Source organism: Larimichthys crocea, chromosome III, assembly GCF_000972845.2.
Source record: "Larimichthys crocea isolate SSNF chromosome III, L_crocea_2.0, whole genome shotgun sequence".
Lineage (NCBI taxonomy): Eukaryota > Metazoa > Chordata > Actinopteri > Sciaenidae > Larimichthys > Larimichthys crocea.
The window spans coordinates 27,128,761-27,147,205 of NC_040013.1; the positions used below are offsets into that span (position 1 = coordinate 27,128,761).

General features: G+C 42.5%; 1 protein-coding gene across 2 annotated transcripts; it reads right to left on the bottom strand.

The window, feature by feature from the left end:
* Nucleotides 1–1,335: 1,335 nt before the first annotated feature.
* On the bottom strand, nt 1,336–18,360 carry LOC104929281 (versican core protein). 2 transcript variants are annotated; one of them, XM_027277790.1, is made up of 9 exons: nt 8,132–18,360; nt 7,828–8,029; nt 7,616–7,729; nt 7,362–7,475; nt 6,064–6,222; nt 5,725–5,807; nt 3,212–3,356; nt 2,919–3,101; nt 1,336–2,796 (listed from the first exon to the last, which is right to left on the bottom strand). In XM_027277790.1, the coding sequence occupies exons 1-9, from the start codon at nt 18,347–18,349 to the stop codon at nt 2,639–2,641; spliced, it is 11,376 nt and encodes a 3,791-aa protein (XP_027133591.1). In that variant the 5' UTR covers nt 18,350–18,360; the 3' UTR covers nt 1,336–2,638. The 2 variants fall into 2 exon arrangements, with proteins under 2 accessions (XP_027133591.1, XP_027133590.1); XM_027277789.1 differs by having other exon boundaries at nt 7,828–18,360.
* Between the last annotated feature and the right edge of the window lie 85 nt (nt 18,361–18,445).

Genomic DNA, 18,445 nt, shown 5'->3' on the forward strand with positions numbered 1-18,445 from the left:
TACACAAAGATTACATTGACCCACGTTATATTATTACCATGATAATGGATCTTTGTGCTATAAGGCAACTTCAAATCACTGCTTTGTAAGGAGGTGCTCTGGGAATAGTGGTGGTTTGTAATGTTCTCAAAAAGCTTCTGTTTTCACACCAAGGGAATTCATCTCTTTGTGCACCACCATGTAGGCATGAGAAGTATTTGACATTCAAGAGGAGCTACCTACATCCATGATATCGATTAAAAGGTCTGTAGTGGGCTGTGCAGGCCCACAGTTCTGCAGTATCAGCCATTACAGCATATGCATGTTATAATTTGCAATGCCACTTCTTATCCGCAATCCCTAAATGTATCATCTGTATATGAAGAGGCTTGCAGAGCATGTATGTTACGTTTTTAAGAAGTGTCCAATGTGTGTGCAAGGCACTACAATACTTTCCCAAGAGTTCTTTACAGAAGGAAATTAAACCTCTATCTTCTCCATGGTTTATGACTTAGTCTGATAGCACTACCTGCTGGTGAAACTACTGCACTACTTACTCCACTTACAACAACAGGGATACTTTTCCAACCGTACAATACAGAAATACCGTTAAAAGTGTGGTAGAAGAACTGCTCAAAGTGCTACATAACTACTACAATTTAGACATGTGGAGAAATCCTACACAAACACAAGAAGGATACTCCTGAAATGTCTGTAAAAAGTTCCAAATTAAAAATGATTAGTATATAATATCCATATATTTTATTTCTTTGGTGATTTAAAGCAGGAAAAAAAAACAGTTTGATCTCATTAAAAAAAATTCACAAACATCCCAGACATTCACATTGTAAAATACAAAAAAAAAAAAAAAAAAAACTATTATAAATATATAATGATATTATATGCACATTAAGGCTGGAACACACACAAACACGCATACACACACAGACAGTCACAGGCAGACAAAACAAACACATTTTTTCCATTTTTCATGACACACGTTACCATCCACATGTACAAATATTTTGTTAATGTTACAGAACATTATTGCAGCCGATGGGGCCCTCCATATTCTTTGGTCCACTGTTGGCATTAAAGATGTAAAAAGACGTATAAATCCATTGTATTGTTGAGTAATGTTTCATCTTCATTGCATCCCATTTAGACAGTCTGTGTGGCTGGTCTCCTGTTGTACAAATAATAAAAATATATGAAGAGCACTGTTGGACCAGGTGACAGCATCATATTTTACCTGTGAGTATAACACAAGTAAGGAGATCAAGAGCAGCTTGAAAATAAATTATATGCATCTCTGCCAAAACAGCCGTTACGTTCAAGTCTTTTTAAGTGTTTCACAAAATACATTCTCTCAATGGCTGATTCCAATTGACCACAATAACAGAAGTGTTAAGTGTGCAGAAGAAGAGTGTTACCTAGAAATCCAACACAAGCTACAGCACAAGAGCAAACGTAAGCAAGACTCTTTGGTGTATAATTATGAACAGCATAACAGCTATTGTAAACATGCTGTAGCAACTATTTGTAAGTTATGCACCAAACACACATGACCAGAAAATACAGGCTACTTGAGCCACACTTCCCTTCTTTCATTTTAAAATAGTTGATCGATTTCAATTGGTGAATAAACGCTTTGTAGGTAAGTACTTAGAAAGCTCTCTCATATTAAAATTCAAAAATATCATACAAATGTTGTTTTTTTTAAATCTCTCTATAGAAATCAATCCATAAACATTTATCATAACAAGACACTGATGATATCGAGTGAAAGCTGAAGCTAATGAAAGGTGTGTGTACTTGGAAAGCTGCCACTATAAAGAAGGACTTCAATAGTTAACTGAGTGACTTTTTTTCCCCCAGACTTGATTCTTGGGTGTATTAATGATCTGGAATCTGAGTAACTACTACAAGCAAAGATGTGAAACCATGTTTCAGAATGTGCTTTGATGACTAGAGAAAGATTTCTTTATAAAGGTCTGCAGTTCTATAAATATGTCATATAATGTCCATTGCATCAATCATTGCACATGATGCCTCCGTTTGTGTTTTGAGAAGCCAAACTTGGATCTCTTGACATAGAATAAACATAGTTAAAAACATGAGGACTTCATTATATATGCATATGCATGCATGCTTGTTAAAATGAAGTCCAGCTTAAAACAGCACGACAACATAAAGGATTCCTTTACATAATGTAAGCGCTATAATTTCACACCAGCTTCTTTTCTATGAATAAGGAACACTTATGGTGATTTCAAATAGCACAGTCGGTGTACAAAGGTATTAGACAACAATCATGAATGCGTTATTTGATAAGCTAAAGGACAAAGAAAAATCTTCTGCAGTCTAAAAAAGAATGATGAGTGTACTTTTTGCTTTTCCAGTAGCCAGCTGAAAGTATTTATCCACATTGGCGTTGTTAAAAAAACAGTGCCCCTTGTTAAGAAAAGTCATGAATCAACATCTCTTTAAAAGGCACTTCATAAAATTCCATCGTCATCCAAAATGCAAGAAAACTGCAGGTTATCCTCTTGGTTTCTTTGATGAGTTATCCTTTGTGCTTTTTGTTTAAGAATCATTTTTGCTCTTTTCACACAAGCAATTCTTTGTCTTGGCGAAACTGTGCCATGTTACAAGACAATCACTGTCTCTTGCGCTTATGTTCAGTCCTGTCTCTCCTCCCCCGGTAGAGTTGTTGGTGAATGTGCAAGGCATCATCCTGGAATCTCTTGAAGTTGTTGATGCTGTAGAGACTATTGTGTTGATGTCTCCTGATAAAGGTCCTCTGATAGTTTGATGCTGTCAGAGAAAAATCATATATTAGATCTAAAACAATAGTAATGTTTGCCAAACTGATACATAGTATATAGCAGAACCCAGAACAATTTCATTCTGTTGAGAGCAATACTTGCTGTACTTACGAGTCAGGCAAGAGATTTTAGGGCTATCCCATCGCCCATCCCCACGACAACGGATAGTTGGGACGTGCCTCTGAATAAAGCCTGTCCGACACTGGTACCTCACCAGCGAGTTGATCTCATATCTCTCACGTGTCTTACCAAAGGTGCGTGCATTCTCCACCAGAGGGGGCTGGCTACAGGCCACTGTGAAACAGAAGGGACAATAACATTTACGTGAGGAAATTTAAAGTCACAGAACATTTATATCCCTTCTTCCTTTCTATAGCCTTGTGCTGATTCTCTGGTATTTTTACCTGTGCCCTTCTTGCAGGTATATGTGAGGTGGTAGTTGCATGGAACATCATTCCACTGGCCGTCCTCATGCCATATCATCACAACACAGTCCTCACCAGACGTGAAGAAGCTGTCAGGTTGGTTGGGCCTCCAGTTTTCATATTGCTGAAATAAGAGCAAATCATAAAGAGTAAGACATTATGATGGTTTGATGTCCTCCAGAGAACCTTTCTTTAAATGTAATTGTAAATGATTAAACCTGTCGAAAAACACATTCAAATCCTAACATAAATACATATTTCAATATATTAGATATTTTTATTATTATAACAGATTTTAGGAACAACAGTTATCTACTATGTTTATTTAGTCAGCCTGATAATGTGCATGACATCACACTGGAGAAATTGTTACTACCATCTATTTTCTTCCACAGATGCAGTCATAGAAACAGAGATCCTGTGCTGTTTTGGCAGCAGTTTCCCGTCATTGTCATTTTAATAAATGGCCACAAGAGGGAGCAACTGTTTCTAGCAGCTAATTTAAACTCTTCTTGGTGATATCATCATTCAGTTCAGCTCTGCGGGATCCCTGTAGGCTCCATATGACTAACAAAAGGCAAAGGCACAGAAACATATTTACAAAATGGGCTTATAAATGATATTCAGGTAACAGCCAGGTCCAATACTATAATAATAGGTACATTTTTTTTTTGTCTGTACTGTCCAGTGAACTTCTGTTAAGATTAATAATGAGCAATAATAATCACACACTTCATATATAAGACATGATCGGTATCCACTAAATTCTACAGGTCCTGGACCAAGTATCATTAGACATCACAGACCTTCAGGCAGTACTACAAATAGACTGTGAAGAGTAATTGTGTTGATGAGATAAATATGGTGTTTATAACTCTAACCTCTAGCTAATGTCTGGGAGAAACTTTTGGCAGTACTGTATTTTCTCCTTTATTACTCAAGTGAGTGATTATATTAAGTGTCTTAACACATTATCAAATGCCAGACCAGTAATTGTTCTTCTACCATGCCATACGAAAATAATTTAAGTTGAGTCTAGTAAGTTTAAATGGATGGTTGGAACCAGTTACAACACTAATGAAATGAATGATTTTATTAATCTGAACCAGAATACTACAGGTCCTGGACTAGAAGGCTTGGTGCTAATGAAAAACTATGTCATGTCATTACATCATCTGCATGCCTAGCATCACATGTGTAATTCTAGAGGCAAAAAAAACACTTGCACACATATGAGCATTTACACGTTAATACAGTATACACACAGCTGGAGCGCCTTAGGGCATCCAACCAGGAACCGATGCTACCTGCAGTCTTTCAGCGCATTCTGGGTTCAAACAGCCTCTTCAAAGCTGCGACACCCCCCCACCACCACCACTCCTCCAATCATGCCCTGAGGCTCTGCTACTCTGTCATTATGGTAAGCAAACACACACTGACTTCCTGCTTAGCTCACTTCAAGTTAACAAATGGGTGACCCGTCAACTGCACAGCAGGCCTGCATCCTCCTCAGAATAATCAAACAAACTTTGATCACCCACGAACACAGTCACACGCATACACACAGACACAAACAGCCAAAAAGCTTGTGTGTTGTAGTGTCCCACTGTCATTATTAATCAGTTTTATTAACATTTTTCCCAATGTACATATTCCACATTGTTTAAAAGTATCCACCTCTAGTAATCCACTGGAGGTGACCACCCACCCAGACCCCCTGGGCTTATATCTATTTTTTTTCTCCAAGCACAGGTGCTGTCCATCTGTGTTTGCCTGCCTGGTGGCCCTTCCCCTGGGTGGCTGCCTGCTGGCTGGGCCTACTGATATGTGTGGGGGTTGTCGGGGTACCATACCTGTCTACGCCTGCCACTCCACTCTACACAGCGTCACTCACACCCTCATCACCCCTCAATCTTTCAGCTGAGCATAGGCGGCCTGTGCTTATCTTTTAACCACCAGGTTGTCTCTTTGCTTCCCCTATCTCTGGACTTGGAGACTTATCTTTGAAGTGAGGAAATCAGTCTGTACAACATGGATGCACATAGTAATTAACCACTTTCCTGTCTAGTGAGGGGGATCTTCAGCAGCTACAGTAACATTTGCAAACACGCTGCCACTTATGTGATGTTTCATAAACATTGCATTTATGTACAGTTTGCATTTCTCTCTTCTCTCTGCCTGAACTTTTACATTGAATTTTTTTCTTCTTGCATTGTTGTCGCTATTGGGTTTCTTGCTCTGATTGAAAAATTCAGTGGTGCCTTACAGGAACGGTCTACATCAGATTTTTATTTTTACCAGTAAAGTCAAACACCAGGGTGTAGCATTATGAGGCAAAGGAGAGTACGTCATGAGAAAGTCACCACAGCCACTGAAAAGAACGACTCTGCCTCGATGACCGTATCTGCCATCAGCACTTTTTCCAAATATTTACACTGTCCCTGTGCCATGTTTGTTGAGACAAAAATATGTGAGAAAGTAACCTATCTTACCATAGGGCTGCCGTCAGTCCAGCGGAAGTCACTGTCAAACATCTTATCATTCAGGCCGATCCACTGGTAATCCTGTCCAAGACCTGCCATACAGGGTAGAGTGAGACACAACAGATTATGCTTTCTGTTGCCATACGTCCTTTTTAGGACTGTTCAGTTACAGAAGTAAGAGAGAGATAACAATGGCATTTTCAACGTCACTGTAATGCATTTTTTTCATTTACTGTAAAACTACTTTTGTGTATTTGATGTAGACCTTGTACTGTTTGAGTCTTATCCTTAAGTAGGGTTTGAACACGCTTCTGTACTCCTGATCTATAACTACGACCTTTAACTTACGGTTGACAAACTGTTGCTCCTCGTGGGAGAGGACGCTGGTCAGATGAGCTCCCTGCATGCGACACTCTCTCTCTGCTGTGTCCCAGTTTCTTCTATTCGGGAAGTACTTGTAGCAGTGGCCCTGAAACTTGTGCCAGCCATAGTCACATGTTTCTGTATCTGATGGGACAGAATGTGAGAGGAATGAAGCATACTAAATCATATCTTTACACAATGCTGCCTTAATGGAGCATGTGCTATGCAGTCATAAACAGGTCAAAGATTAAAAGAGGTATACATTTTGCATAATTTCTCAACAGATTGGAGGCCTTAATACCATCCTTATTTTCACCAATGGAAATGGTGTGTATACGTGTATATCAACATAGTGCAGCAACTTAGTTTACTGTCTGTTTCTTCCTCCATCCCCTCCTCAATCCAAGTTTCCAGATAAAAGCAGAGATTGTTGTCTGGGTTTCTCTAAAAGTTACTTTTTTCTCTCTCTTCCTTCAGGCCTTTCTAAGACACCAGCTGCGTGTGAGTACACAGTCTGGGTGTGATTCACTGAGGAGTGATCCTGACAAAATTTAGGGTGTAGACACTTGTCAAGAGAAAGTAGCCAAAGCAAATGATACCCTGGGTTTAACACACTTTGGATGAAAGCGGGCGCAACTGGGAAACTAAACAGAAATGCACTGTGTAGATAATTTTCGTTATCCAGTAGCAGTACTAAGGAATTTCAGTGTAATCTCTAGTGTAACTGTGTCCTAGATGGAAATATCAAGAAGTGTCTTGAAGGTCTAGTCTACCTGTAATGAAACCACATCTGACGTGCCACTGAGAACCTTAATGTCTGAAACAGAATACATTGAACATGTGTCAACTGTCTGTGTCTGAAACTTGTGGAAACTAAAGCTTGAGGATGAGTGAAGTCAACCAAGTATTATTAGACATCACAGACCTTCAGGCAATACTACAAATAGACTGTAAAGAGTAATTGTGGTGATGAGATAAATATGGTGTTTATAACTCTAACCTCTAGCTAATGTCTGGGAGAAACTTTTGGCAGTACTGTATTTTCTCCTTTATTACTCAAGTGAGTGATTATATTAAGTGTCTTAACACATTATCAGAAGCCAGACCAGTAATTGTTCTTCCACCATGTCATACGAAAATAATTTAAGTTGAGTCTAGTAAGTTTAAATGGATGGTTGGAACCAGTTACAACACTAATGAAATGAATGATTTTATTAATCTGAACCAGAATACTCTACTAAAAAGGTGAGGGAAAGAATCCATCAAATTAAGAACAAACTTACCCTCCTCACAATACTCTCCAGAGTAGCTTGGGAGACACAAACATGTGACGGAGGCCAGCCCATCAACACATGTACCTCCATTGCGGCAGGGGTTTGACTGACACTCATCAGTATCTACACAAGAAACAGAATGACTGAATGGTGAATAACAAAAGACAAACAGCATCTTCTTTAGGATGCATTTTATGCTTCTTGGATGAAGGTTAAGCCAAGAGGATTATAGTGAGACAAATTTGTGATACATAGTATCTTACCTATTTCACAGCGTTCACCACTGTAACCAGGAGGACAGCTACATTTATAGATGTTTCCAGTCTTGTAGCAAGATCCTCCATTCACACAAATATTCGTTGAACATAAGTAAACTTCTGTTTCATAGAAAAAAGCAAACAAGAAAAATGTTGTTTTTAATTGAAAACAGTTTTAAGCCTACATATTTTGTTGTAATCAAATAAAAGAAACTCACCTGGAATTTCAACAGTCTCGCCAATGACAGTGTGCCCCAAATCAAGTCCTGTGTCCGGTAGTGCAGTAATGTCATTGTTATCCACCTCAGAAAAAGGTAATGATGGAGTGGTGGCTACAGATACAACTGGCACTGGCTGGCTTTGCGCTAGAGTTGGTGTCAATGTTGTGAACTCTGTATGGGTCCTTGTAGGTATTTCAGTCTGGGGAGAGACATCTTCTTCAATTTTGTCCACAATGTTCTCTTTCTCAGATTTGCTATCAACACTAGTGGACTCCAGTTTTGAAGCTGTGGTAGCATTTACCTTGAATACGGTCTGGATTTCATCTGGGGACAGAGACGGCTTTAGCCTGTTTTCAATGTTTGGTTTCTTTGTAGTTGTCATGTCTTCAGATACACTCTCAGAACTGACTGACCCACTTTCAACCCCAGTGCTAAGGATGAAGGGTGACTCAGTTGTGGCAGATAGGAGCGCAGAGGTGATATTCTCAACAATATCACCATGCAGCTTTACAGGGCTTTCTGTGGACATGCTTTCTTGCTTTCCTGACATGGTTGGTTCTTTTGATCCACTCTCAGAACTAGAGGAGGATGTTGCACTGATGGGAGCTGACGCAGAAGGCAAGAAAGTGATAGCTGCTGCTTCTACAGGTAACTGGGCTTCCGTTTCTTCTGAGCTACTTTCACTACTGCTCACTGACTTAACAGGATGACTCTTAGATGTTAGAGAAACAACAGGTGGTGTAGTACTGAGCACTACTGTTTCTCTTGGTGTTGAAGTATCAAGTTTTGGTGGAAGCGCTTCAACTTTGTGAGGGTCTGGTTCTTCATAATCTGGTGTTGTATCATAATAATCTGTATCTGTATCTGGAGATGGTTCAGTCTTTGCACCAAATAAAACCTGATCAACAGTGGCTTCAACTGTCCCATCCTCCACTGAAGCTCTAGTCACCAAAGAAGTGGTGGCAGGCACAGTTGGTGATTCTGTAATCTGGCTTGTTTCATGACTCACAAACACAGGGTGAGTTGTGGTCACTGATACATCCTGAGAAGAAAGATCAGTGAGTGGACGGTGTGTTAGGGCAGTCTCTGACCTGGCTTGTTCAAAAGACTTCTGAGGTGTTGTTAGTTGTTGTACAGGGGAAACTGTTGCGACATATTGGATAATATCATCAGGTAGTGTTGCTGATTCTGAAGGGACATTTGAAGTAAGTTCAAAAGAAATGTGTTCAGCTGGCATTGTGGTGACTACTACTTTAGTCTCTTTGGAATCTGTGCTACCTCCATCATCAGTTGAAAGTTCATTGGTCTTAGGTGCTCCGCTCGGTGGTTCAGCTGTCTTATATTCCAGTGATGTAGCTGTAACTCCAGTCTGCAGAGTTACATCACTAGTTTCAAAGTGCTGGCTGGACTCCTCACTGGGTAACATTGGGCTTGTGGCTAAAACAGTTTTCTCAGAGGAAATGTCAGTTTGGGGATGATGAGTGAATGTGGTCTCAGACCTGGCCTGTTGGAAGGACCCTTCAGGTGGCGTTGTATCTGGTTCTGGGACAAAAGTGGTGACAAATCGAACCATCACATCAGGCTTTGGAGTGCTTTGTAGAGAAGACACTGTGGTTGTAGAAACTGATTCATTTGTAGATATAGAGGTGACATGGTCCCTTGTGCTGTCTTTATGTGTTGGAGTTGATGTTGCTCTGTCGGTAAAGGATGAAACTGGCGATGATCCTTTCTCTTCCTCTGTGGTTAGAGCACTTGTTCGAGTTTCATCCTCTTGGGTAATGGTGGTGGGGTTTTCTGTGTTGAACAGAGGGAATACTGGAGTGGCTGCAGTCTTTTTGCTCTCAGATGTCACTGTCTTAGGTGATGCAGTTGTGGTATCTGATATCTCAACTCCAGAGCCCTCTATACCAGCGACATCTGTGTTACTTGGCACTGAAGGTTTATCAGTGCTGTATGGAAGAGATAATTTTGTTGTGGATAGCATTTGGTCCATTTTCTTTGTACTGTGCGGAGAAAGAGCTGTCTGTGTCACAGATTCCGTCATATGAGTTTGATGTAATCTCTCCTTCCCAGTAACATCAGCAGAGGATGTGACAGTTGGTTTCCTAGTGCTGTAGAGACTGGAAGCAGTATCTGATACTGCTATTTTAGTTTCCCCGGTGCCAAGTTCAGGTGAGGTAACTGAAAATGTTACTCGTTCAGCTTTCACTGTGGAATCTGTCAGTATACCAGAAGTTGTATCCCTTGAGGTATCTGTATCAGTAAAATCTGACAGTGGAGTGACCGATGGTGTCACTGTTTCTTTTTCAACTGGGCTGACCATGTACTCCTCACTGGACACTGGAGTGATTGAGCTTATATATGTTGTTTCAGTTTCAGATGGCAAAGATGAGGAGGCAGCAATCTCAGTGACAGACTCAGTGCCATTATCAGTGTCCTCGACTGATGAATCATTCATCACCAGATGTTGAACTGGTTTGGTATGAGTCCCTAGGGGTGTAGTTAAAATGTGTTTTTCTTCAGAGCTTGACTTTGTGGACACAGTAGTAACTGGGGTGGCATGTGATGTGGATGTGACTGTCTCCTCACTGGATTCCTCCATACTAGACATATCTTCTACATTTGATGGTTTTACAGTAGACAGTAAGTATTGAGAGGATGTTGAGGCTAGTGATGAATCAGTGGCTGAGGATGCATCTAATGTTACTGGTGTAGGAGAAAGGAAGATGTCACCTGAACCCTCTAATTGTTCTGTTAGTTCAGACTTTTGTGTCATTGTTACTGCTGTGACACCTCCAGCCTCCTCTGTCTGGATGGTCGGGTAAAATGAAGAGGGAACTATGGAGATATCTGCATCAATGATAGTATCATCTTTGGTGAAGAGCTCAGGAGTGGAGCTGCTTTCCCTGATACTGTCTGTAACTGCAGAGAACAGCTCATCTTCATCTTTTACATCCTCTGTAAATATAATGGTTGCGCTGGCTGATGGTTTAGACACATGTAGGACCATGGTAGGTGTTTGTTCAGTTAGGTCAGTATTGGCTTGGCTGCTACTGGGAGTGATGATCACGACCTGTTGGTCTGTGACACTATGATATATAATGGATGGGATGGGGGTGGACATAGATGTGAACTCATCTTGCTTGTGTTCAATGCTGGAGCTTAGTTTGGTGAAGTCAACTGTAGTGAGATCACTAACTGAAGCTCCAATTGTATGGGGGGACATAGTTGTAAAGAAGGATTGCGTCATATTCTCAGCATGAGTAACATAATTTTCCCCAGTGATTGAAACAGGAGGCTCTGTTGCCTCAGAACTGATAAGACTTTCTGTGTCTGGAGTAACTTCGCTCTCCCGTGAGGAAACCTGCTCATCAGAGGTTGGTGTAACAGAAATAAGGGTTTGGGTTTCACCTGTTGCTTCTCCGAATGTGACACTCTCCATTACTGTTGGCTTTGAGGTAATCTCAGTGGTTTGGTCACTAGAACTTTCTCTCTCTGTCAAAGTAAAGGCTGGACTTGGTGTTGGTTTCTCTGGGGAGAACAGGGAAGTATTTGTACTATAAGCAGATGCACTTTCATGAGAGGCTTCTGCCATTGTTGGTTCATTTGTGCTAAAGACCGAAGGCACTGTAGCATCCATTGCAGTAAGAACATCAGTAGTAGTAGTATGGTCACCTGAACCACCATCCTCTGTATACAATGAGCTTGTAACTGCGGTTGGAGAAGTACTACTCATAAGTAGCTCAACTGGTTTTTCAGTTGAAGATGTAGGCATGTAGGGAGTTGTCTGAGAGAACATATAAGCTGAGCTCCCCTGAACTGTTGAAGTGTGCATTTCAGGAGTCATTGTTGTTGGCCCCTCTGTGCTGTATAGGGACGAAGCTGCAGTGCCTGTAGTTTTTTGTGTAATAACATTGTCAGTGGACTTATATGTTGTATGGTCACTTAAGCTCTTCTCAGTGACAGTAAAAGGACTAGAGGTCAAAACTATTTGCTTTGTAGCTTCTAAAGTAGTGGTTATTACAGAAGAACTTGATTTGACTGGTTCAAAAAAGTCGGCATCCTCAACTGCAGAATCATCTGTGAAGACCCCACTGCCCTGCTCAGAAATGTTCATCTCTGTGCTTGTCACGTGTGGAGATTGGGTTGATGACATAAATTCCTTGGTAAGCTGTGTACTGGAGTGAGTCGAGAATGTAGCACTTAACGTGTCAGAGTCGTCTGTTTCAGCCTCATCTGTGGTCACAGTAAATTCATCCTGGGGTTTTGTGGTAGTTTCAATGGATACCTCTGCACCAGATCCCTCTGTACCTGGCTCCAGATCGTCTTCGGTTGAGTCACCAGACCCAGAGCCCTCCATGTCAGTAGAGGTTTCCTTTGTGGTAGAAACTGTGACACTGGGGATAGCCATGGGTTGAGAGGTTTTAAGTATATAGGGACTTGTTGTGACAGTTAAAAATTCTGTATTACTTGAACTGTCTTTTTCAACAAATATGGATGTAACTGATGGTCTAGATGTGGTTGTTGCGAAGGTTGTTTGTTCCACAGAGGCTTGCCCAGTCACTTTTGTTGTTGCTTGGGGAGTTTCATCTGTGAATGCAGATGTATCATCTCCTGAGTACCCTTCATCCATTGAATCACCACTTCCTGAATCAGAAACTGATTGTGTTTCTGCCTCAATTGTGTCAGAAAACTGGGTAGAATATATAGAACTATCTGTCATGAAGTATGGGGAGGATTGGGTTGATGATTTAATACCAGGCTGTGATGTGCTGTGAGTCTCAGCTATCTGACTTTCATCTGTGGATGTAAAGAATGGGACTTTGCTTTGAGAACTGCTGGAGGCAGTTGGTGGCACTGGTGTTGGTTTCTCAGTACTGTAGAGAGATGAAGCTGGGGTTACATGGGACAGTAAGATTTCATTTGATCCAGTTCCAAGTGCTGTTGTCACTGTGACATCTGCTGTGGGAGGATAAGGAGTTACTGATGGACTTTCTGTCAATCTTGTTGCATCACTGTCTTCCTCTTTAACTGGCAATGCTGTTGGTTTCTCTGTGCTAAACAAGTAGGATGCTGTAGGAGATGTAGACTCTTTGCTGGACGTTTGGTCACCTGAAGTTTCTTCATCTGTTGTTGGGAAAGTACTACTGGACTCTGATGTTGCTGATGCTTTTTCTGTCTCACTTGTGCTTACAAATATGAATGTTTCAGATGACATTGAGGGCGAGGCCTCTGTGCTGTCAGGGAATGATTTAGCTGTGACAGAGGAGGTCTGAGTGATCATGTCTTGAGTTTGGTCTCCTGAGCCTTCTTCATCTGTTGTTGGAAAAGTAGTACTCCAGTCTGATGTTTCTGATGCTTTGTCTGTCTCACTTGTGGTTATAGTTGCTGGTGTTTCAGGTGACACTGATGGTGAAGCCACAGTGCTGTAAAGGGATGATGTAGCTGTGACAGAAGAAGTCTGTGTTAACATGTCCTGGGTTTGGTTGCCTGAGCCTTGGTCATCTGCTGGGGTAGAAATGGAACTGTACTCTGTCTTAGCAGTAATTGGAGATACTGAGGGTTTCTCTGTCTGGACTATGACTGTACTGTCCTGTTCTCTAACTGGCAATGCAGTTGGCTTCTCTGTGCTAAACAATGAGGAGCCTGTAGGAGTTGTAGTCTCTTTGCTGGACATCTCAGTTGTCTGGTCACCTGAACTCTCTTCATCTGTTGTTGAGAGAGAAGTACTTGATTCTGGTGTGACTGATGCTTTCGCAGTATGACTTGTGGTTACAGTTGCTTTTGTATCAGGTGACATTGATGTTGGTGCTTCAGTTGTGTAGAGAGAAAATTTAGCTGTGACAGAGGAGGTCTGAGTGAACATGTCCTTGGTTTGGTCGCCTGAGCCTTCGTCATCTGCTGGGGTGGAAATGGAACCTTGCTCTGTTTTAGCAGTAATTGGAGATACTGAGGGTTTCTCTGTCTGGACTGGGACGTCACTGTCCTGTTCTCTAACTGGCAATGCAGTTGGCTTCTCTGTACTAAACAATGAGGAGCCTGTAGGAGTTGTAGTCTCTTTGCTGGACATCTCAGTTGTCTGGTCACCTGAACTCTCTTCATCTGTTGTTGAGAGTGTACTGCTTGATTCTGGTGTGATTGATGCTTTCTCTGTCTCACTTGTGGTTACAGTTGCGGGTGTTTCAGGTGACATTGATGGTGAAGCCACAGTGCTGTAAAGGGATGATTTAGCTGTGACGGAGGAGGTCTGAGTGAACATGTCTTCTGTTGGGTCACCTGAGCTCTCTTCATCTGTTGTTCGAAAAGTAGTACTCCAGTCTGATGTTACTGATGCTTTGTCCGTCTCACTTGTGGTTACAGTTGCTGGTGTGTCAGGTGACATTGATGATGAAGCCACAGTGCTGTAAAGGGATGATGTAGCTGTGACAGAAGAGGTCTGAGTGAACATGTCCTGGGTTTGGTCGCCTGAGCCTTGGTCATCTACTGGGATAGAAATGGAACTGTACTCTGTCTTAGCAGTAATTGGAGATACTGAGGGTTTCTCTGTCTGGACTATGACGGTACTGTCCTGTTCTCTAACTGGCAATGCAGTTGGCTTCTCTGTGCTAAACAATGAGGAGCCTGTAGGAGTTGTAGTCTCTTTGCTGGACATCTCAGTTGTCTGGTCACCTGAACTCTCTTCATCTGTTGTTGAGAGCGTACTACTTGATTCTGGTGTGATTGATGCTTTCTCTGTCTCACTTGTGGTTACAGTTGTGGGTGTTTCAGGTGACATTGATGGTGAAGCCACAGTGCTGTAAAGGGATGATTTAGCTGTGACAGAGGAGGTCTGAGTGAACATGTCTTCTGTTGGGTCACCTGAGCCTTCTTCATCTGTTGTTGGAAAAGTAGTACTCCAGTCTGATGTTACTGATGCTTTGTCCGTCTCACTTGTGGTTACAGTTGCGGGTGTTTCAGGTGACAGTGATGATGAAGCCACAGTGCTGTAAAGGGATGATGTAGCTGTGACAGAAGAGGTCTGAGTGAACATGTCCTGGGTTTGGTCGCCTGAGCCTTGGTCATCTGCTGGGGTAGAAATGGAACTGTACTCTGTCTTAGCAGTAATTGGAGATACTGAGGGTTTCTCTGTCTGGACTATGACGGTACTGTCCTGTTCTCTAACCGGCAATGCTGTTGGCTTCTCTGTGCTAAACAATGAGGAGCCTGTAGGAGTTGTAGTCTCTTTGCTGGACATCTCAGTAGTCTGGTCACCTGAACTCTCTTCATCTGTTGTTGAGAGCGTACTACTTGATTCTGGTGTGATTGATGCTTTCTCTGTCTCACTTGTGGTTACAGTTGTGGGTGTTTCAGGTGACATTGATGGTGAAGCCACAGTGCTGTAAAGGGATGATTTAGCTGTGACAGAGGAGGTCTGAGTGAACATGTCTTCTGTTGGGTCACCTGAGCCTTCTTCTCCTGTTGTTGGAAAAGTAGTACTCCAGTCTGATGTTACTGATGCTTTGTCCGTCTCACTTGTGGTTACAGTTGCTGGTGTTTCAGGTGACAGTGATGATGAAGCCACAGTGCTGTAAAGGGATGATGTAGCTGTGACAGAAGAGGTCTGAGTGAACATGTCCTGGGTTTGGTCGCCTGAGCCTTGGTCATCTGCTGGGGTAGAAATGGAACTGTACTCTGTCTTAGCAGTAATTGGAGATACTGAGGGTTTCTCTGTCTGGACTATGACGGTACTGTCCTGTTCTCTAACCGGCAATGCTGTTGGCTTCTCTGTGCTAAACAATGAGGAGCCTGTAGGAGTTGTAGTCTCTTTGCTGGACATCTCAGTAGTCTGGTCACCTGAACTCTCTTCATCTGTTGTTGAGAGCGTACTACTTGATTCTGGTGTGATTGATGCTTTCTCTGTCTCACTTGTGGTTACAGTTGTGGGTGTTTCAGGTGACATTGATGGTGAAGCCACAGTGCTGTAAAGGGATGATTTAGCTGTGACAGAGGAGGTCTGAGTGAACATGTCTTCTGTTGGGTCACCTGAGCCTTCTTCTCCTGTTGTTGGAAAAGTAGTACTCCAGTCTGATGTTACTGATGCTTTGTCCGTCTCACTTGTGGTTACAGTTGCTGGTGTTTCAGGTGACAGTGATGATGAAGCCACAGTGCTGTAAAGGGATGATGTAGCTGTGACAGAAGAGGTCTGAGTGAACATGTCCTGGGTTTGGTCGCCTGAGCCTTGGTCATCTGCTGGGGTAGAAATGGAACTGTACTCTGTCTTAGCAGTAATTGGAGATACTGAGGGTTTCTCTGTCTGGACTATGACGGTACTGTCCTGTTCTCTAACCGGCAATGCTGTTGGCTTCTCTGTGCTAAACAATGAGGAGCCTGTAGGAGTTGTAGTCTCTTTGCTGGACATCTCAGTAGTCTGGTCACCTGAACTCTCTTCATCTGTTGTTGAGAGCGTACTACTTGATTCTGGTGTGATTGATGCTTTCTCTGTCTCACTTGTGGTTACAGTTGTGGGTGTTTCAGGTGACATTGATGGTGAAGCCACAGTGCTGTAAAGGGATGATTTAGCTGTGACAGAGGAGGTCTGAGTGAACATGTCTTCTGTTGGGTCACCTGAGCCTTCTTCTCCTGTTGTTGGAAAAGTAGTACTCCAGTCTGATGTTACTGATGCTTTGTCCGTCTCACTTGTGGTTACAGTTGCTGGTGTTTCAGGTGACAGTGATGATGAAGCCACAGTGCTGTAAAGGGATGATGTAGCTGTGACAGAAGAGGTCTGAGTGAACATGTCCTGGGTTTGGTCGCCTGAGCCTTGGTCATCTGCTGGGGTAGAAATGGAACTGTACTCTGTCTTAGCAGTAATTGGAGATACTGAGGGTTTCTCTGTCTGGACTATGACTGTACTGTCCTGTTCTCTAACTGGCAATGCAGTTGGCTTCTCTGTGCTAAACAATGAGGAGCCTGTAGGAGCTGTAGTCTCTTTGCTGGACATCTGAGTTGTCTGGTCACCTGAACTCTCTTCATCTGTTGTTGAGAGAGAAGTACTTGATTCTGATGTGACTGATGCTTTCTCTGTCGCGCTTGTGGTTACAGTTGCTTGCCTATCAGATGACATGGATGTTGTTTTTTCAGTACTGTAGAGTGATGAAGCTGCAGTAACTGATGCAGACTCAGTACTAGACAACGATGAGAGCGGGGTTGCCAAAAGCAAGTACTCTTCAGTGAAATCAACACTACTGTCTTCAGGACGTTCAATATCAGTGTTCATCAGAAATGACAATGTTGCCGTCTCGGGACTCTTGGTGGATCCACTGATTGAAGTCATGGATGCTGCCATAGTCGGCTCACTTCTAATGATATCGTCAACAGTGCCTATTATGGTGGATCTTGTTATTGTCTCATCAGAGATGGGAGAAGCCGATGGTAGTCCTGTAAGTGATGACTTTTCTGACTCATCTGTTTGAAGACTTTCTGTTGGTTGTGGAGACATTGATGTTGGTGCCTCAGTGCTATACAGGAACGATTTAACTGTGAAAGATGATATGTGAGTGAACGTGTCTTCGTTTCGGTCACCGGAACTCTCTTCATCTGTTGTTGAGAGAGAAGTACTTGATTCTGGTGTTACTGATGCTGTCTCAGTATGACTTGTGGTTACAGTTGCTTGTGTTTCAGGTGACATTGATGGTGAAGCCACAGTGCTGTAGAGAGACGATATCACTGTCACAGAGGTAGCCTGAGTGAACGTGTCTTCTGTTTGATCACCTGAGCCTTCGTCATCTGCTGGGGTAGAAATGGAAATGTGCTCGGTCTTAGCAGTAATTGAAGATACTGAGGGTTTCTCTGTCTGGACTGTGACGGTACTGTCCTGTTCTCTAACTGGCAATGCCGTTGGCCTCTCTGTGCTAAACAATGAGGAGAATGTAGGCGCTGTAGTCTCTTTGCTGGACATCTCAGTTGTCTGTTCACCTGAGCTCTCTTCATCTGTTGTTGGGAAACTACTACTGGATTCTGATGTTACTGATGCTTTGTCCATCTCACTTGTGGTTACATTTGCTGGTGTTTCAGGTGACACTGATGATGAAGCCACAGTGCTGTAAAGGGATGGTGTAGCTGTGACAGAGGAGGTCTGAGTGAACATGTCCTGGGTTTGGTTGCCTGAGCCTTGGTCATCTGCTGGGGTAGAAATGGAACTGTACTCTGTCTTAGCAGTAATTGGAGATACTGAGGGTTTCTCTGTCTGGACTATGACGGTACTGTCCTGTTCTCTAACTGGCAATGCCGTTGGCCTCTCTGTGCTAAACAATGAGGAGAATGTAGGCGCTGTAGTCTCTTTGCTGGACATCTCAGTTGTCTGTTCACCTGAGCTCTCTTCATCTGTTGTTGGGAAACTACTACTGGATTCTGATGTTACTGATGCTTTGTCCATCTCACTTGTGGTTACATTTGCTGGTGTTTCAGGTGACACTGATGATGAAGCCACAGTGCTGTAAAGGGATGGTGTAGCTGTGACAGAGGAGGTCTGAGTGAACATGTCCTGGGTTTGGTTGCCTGAGCCTAGGAGGTCTGAGTGAACATGTCCTGGGTTTGGTTGCCTGAGCCTTCTTCATCTGCTGGGGTAGAAATGGAA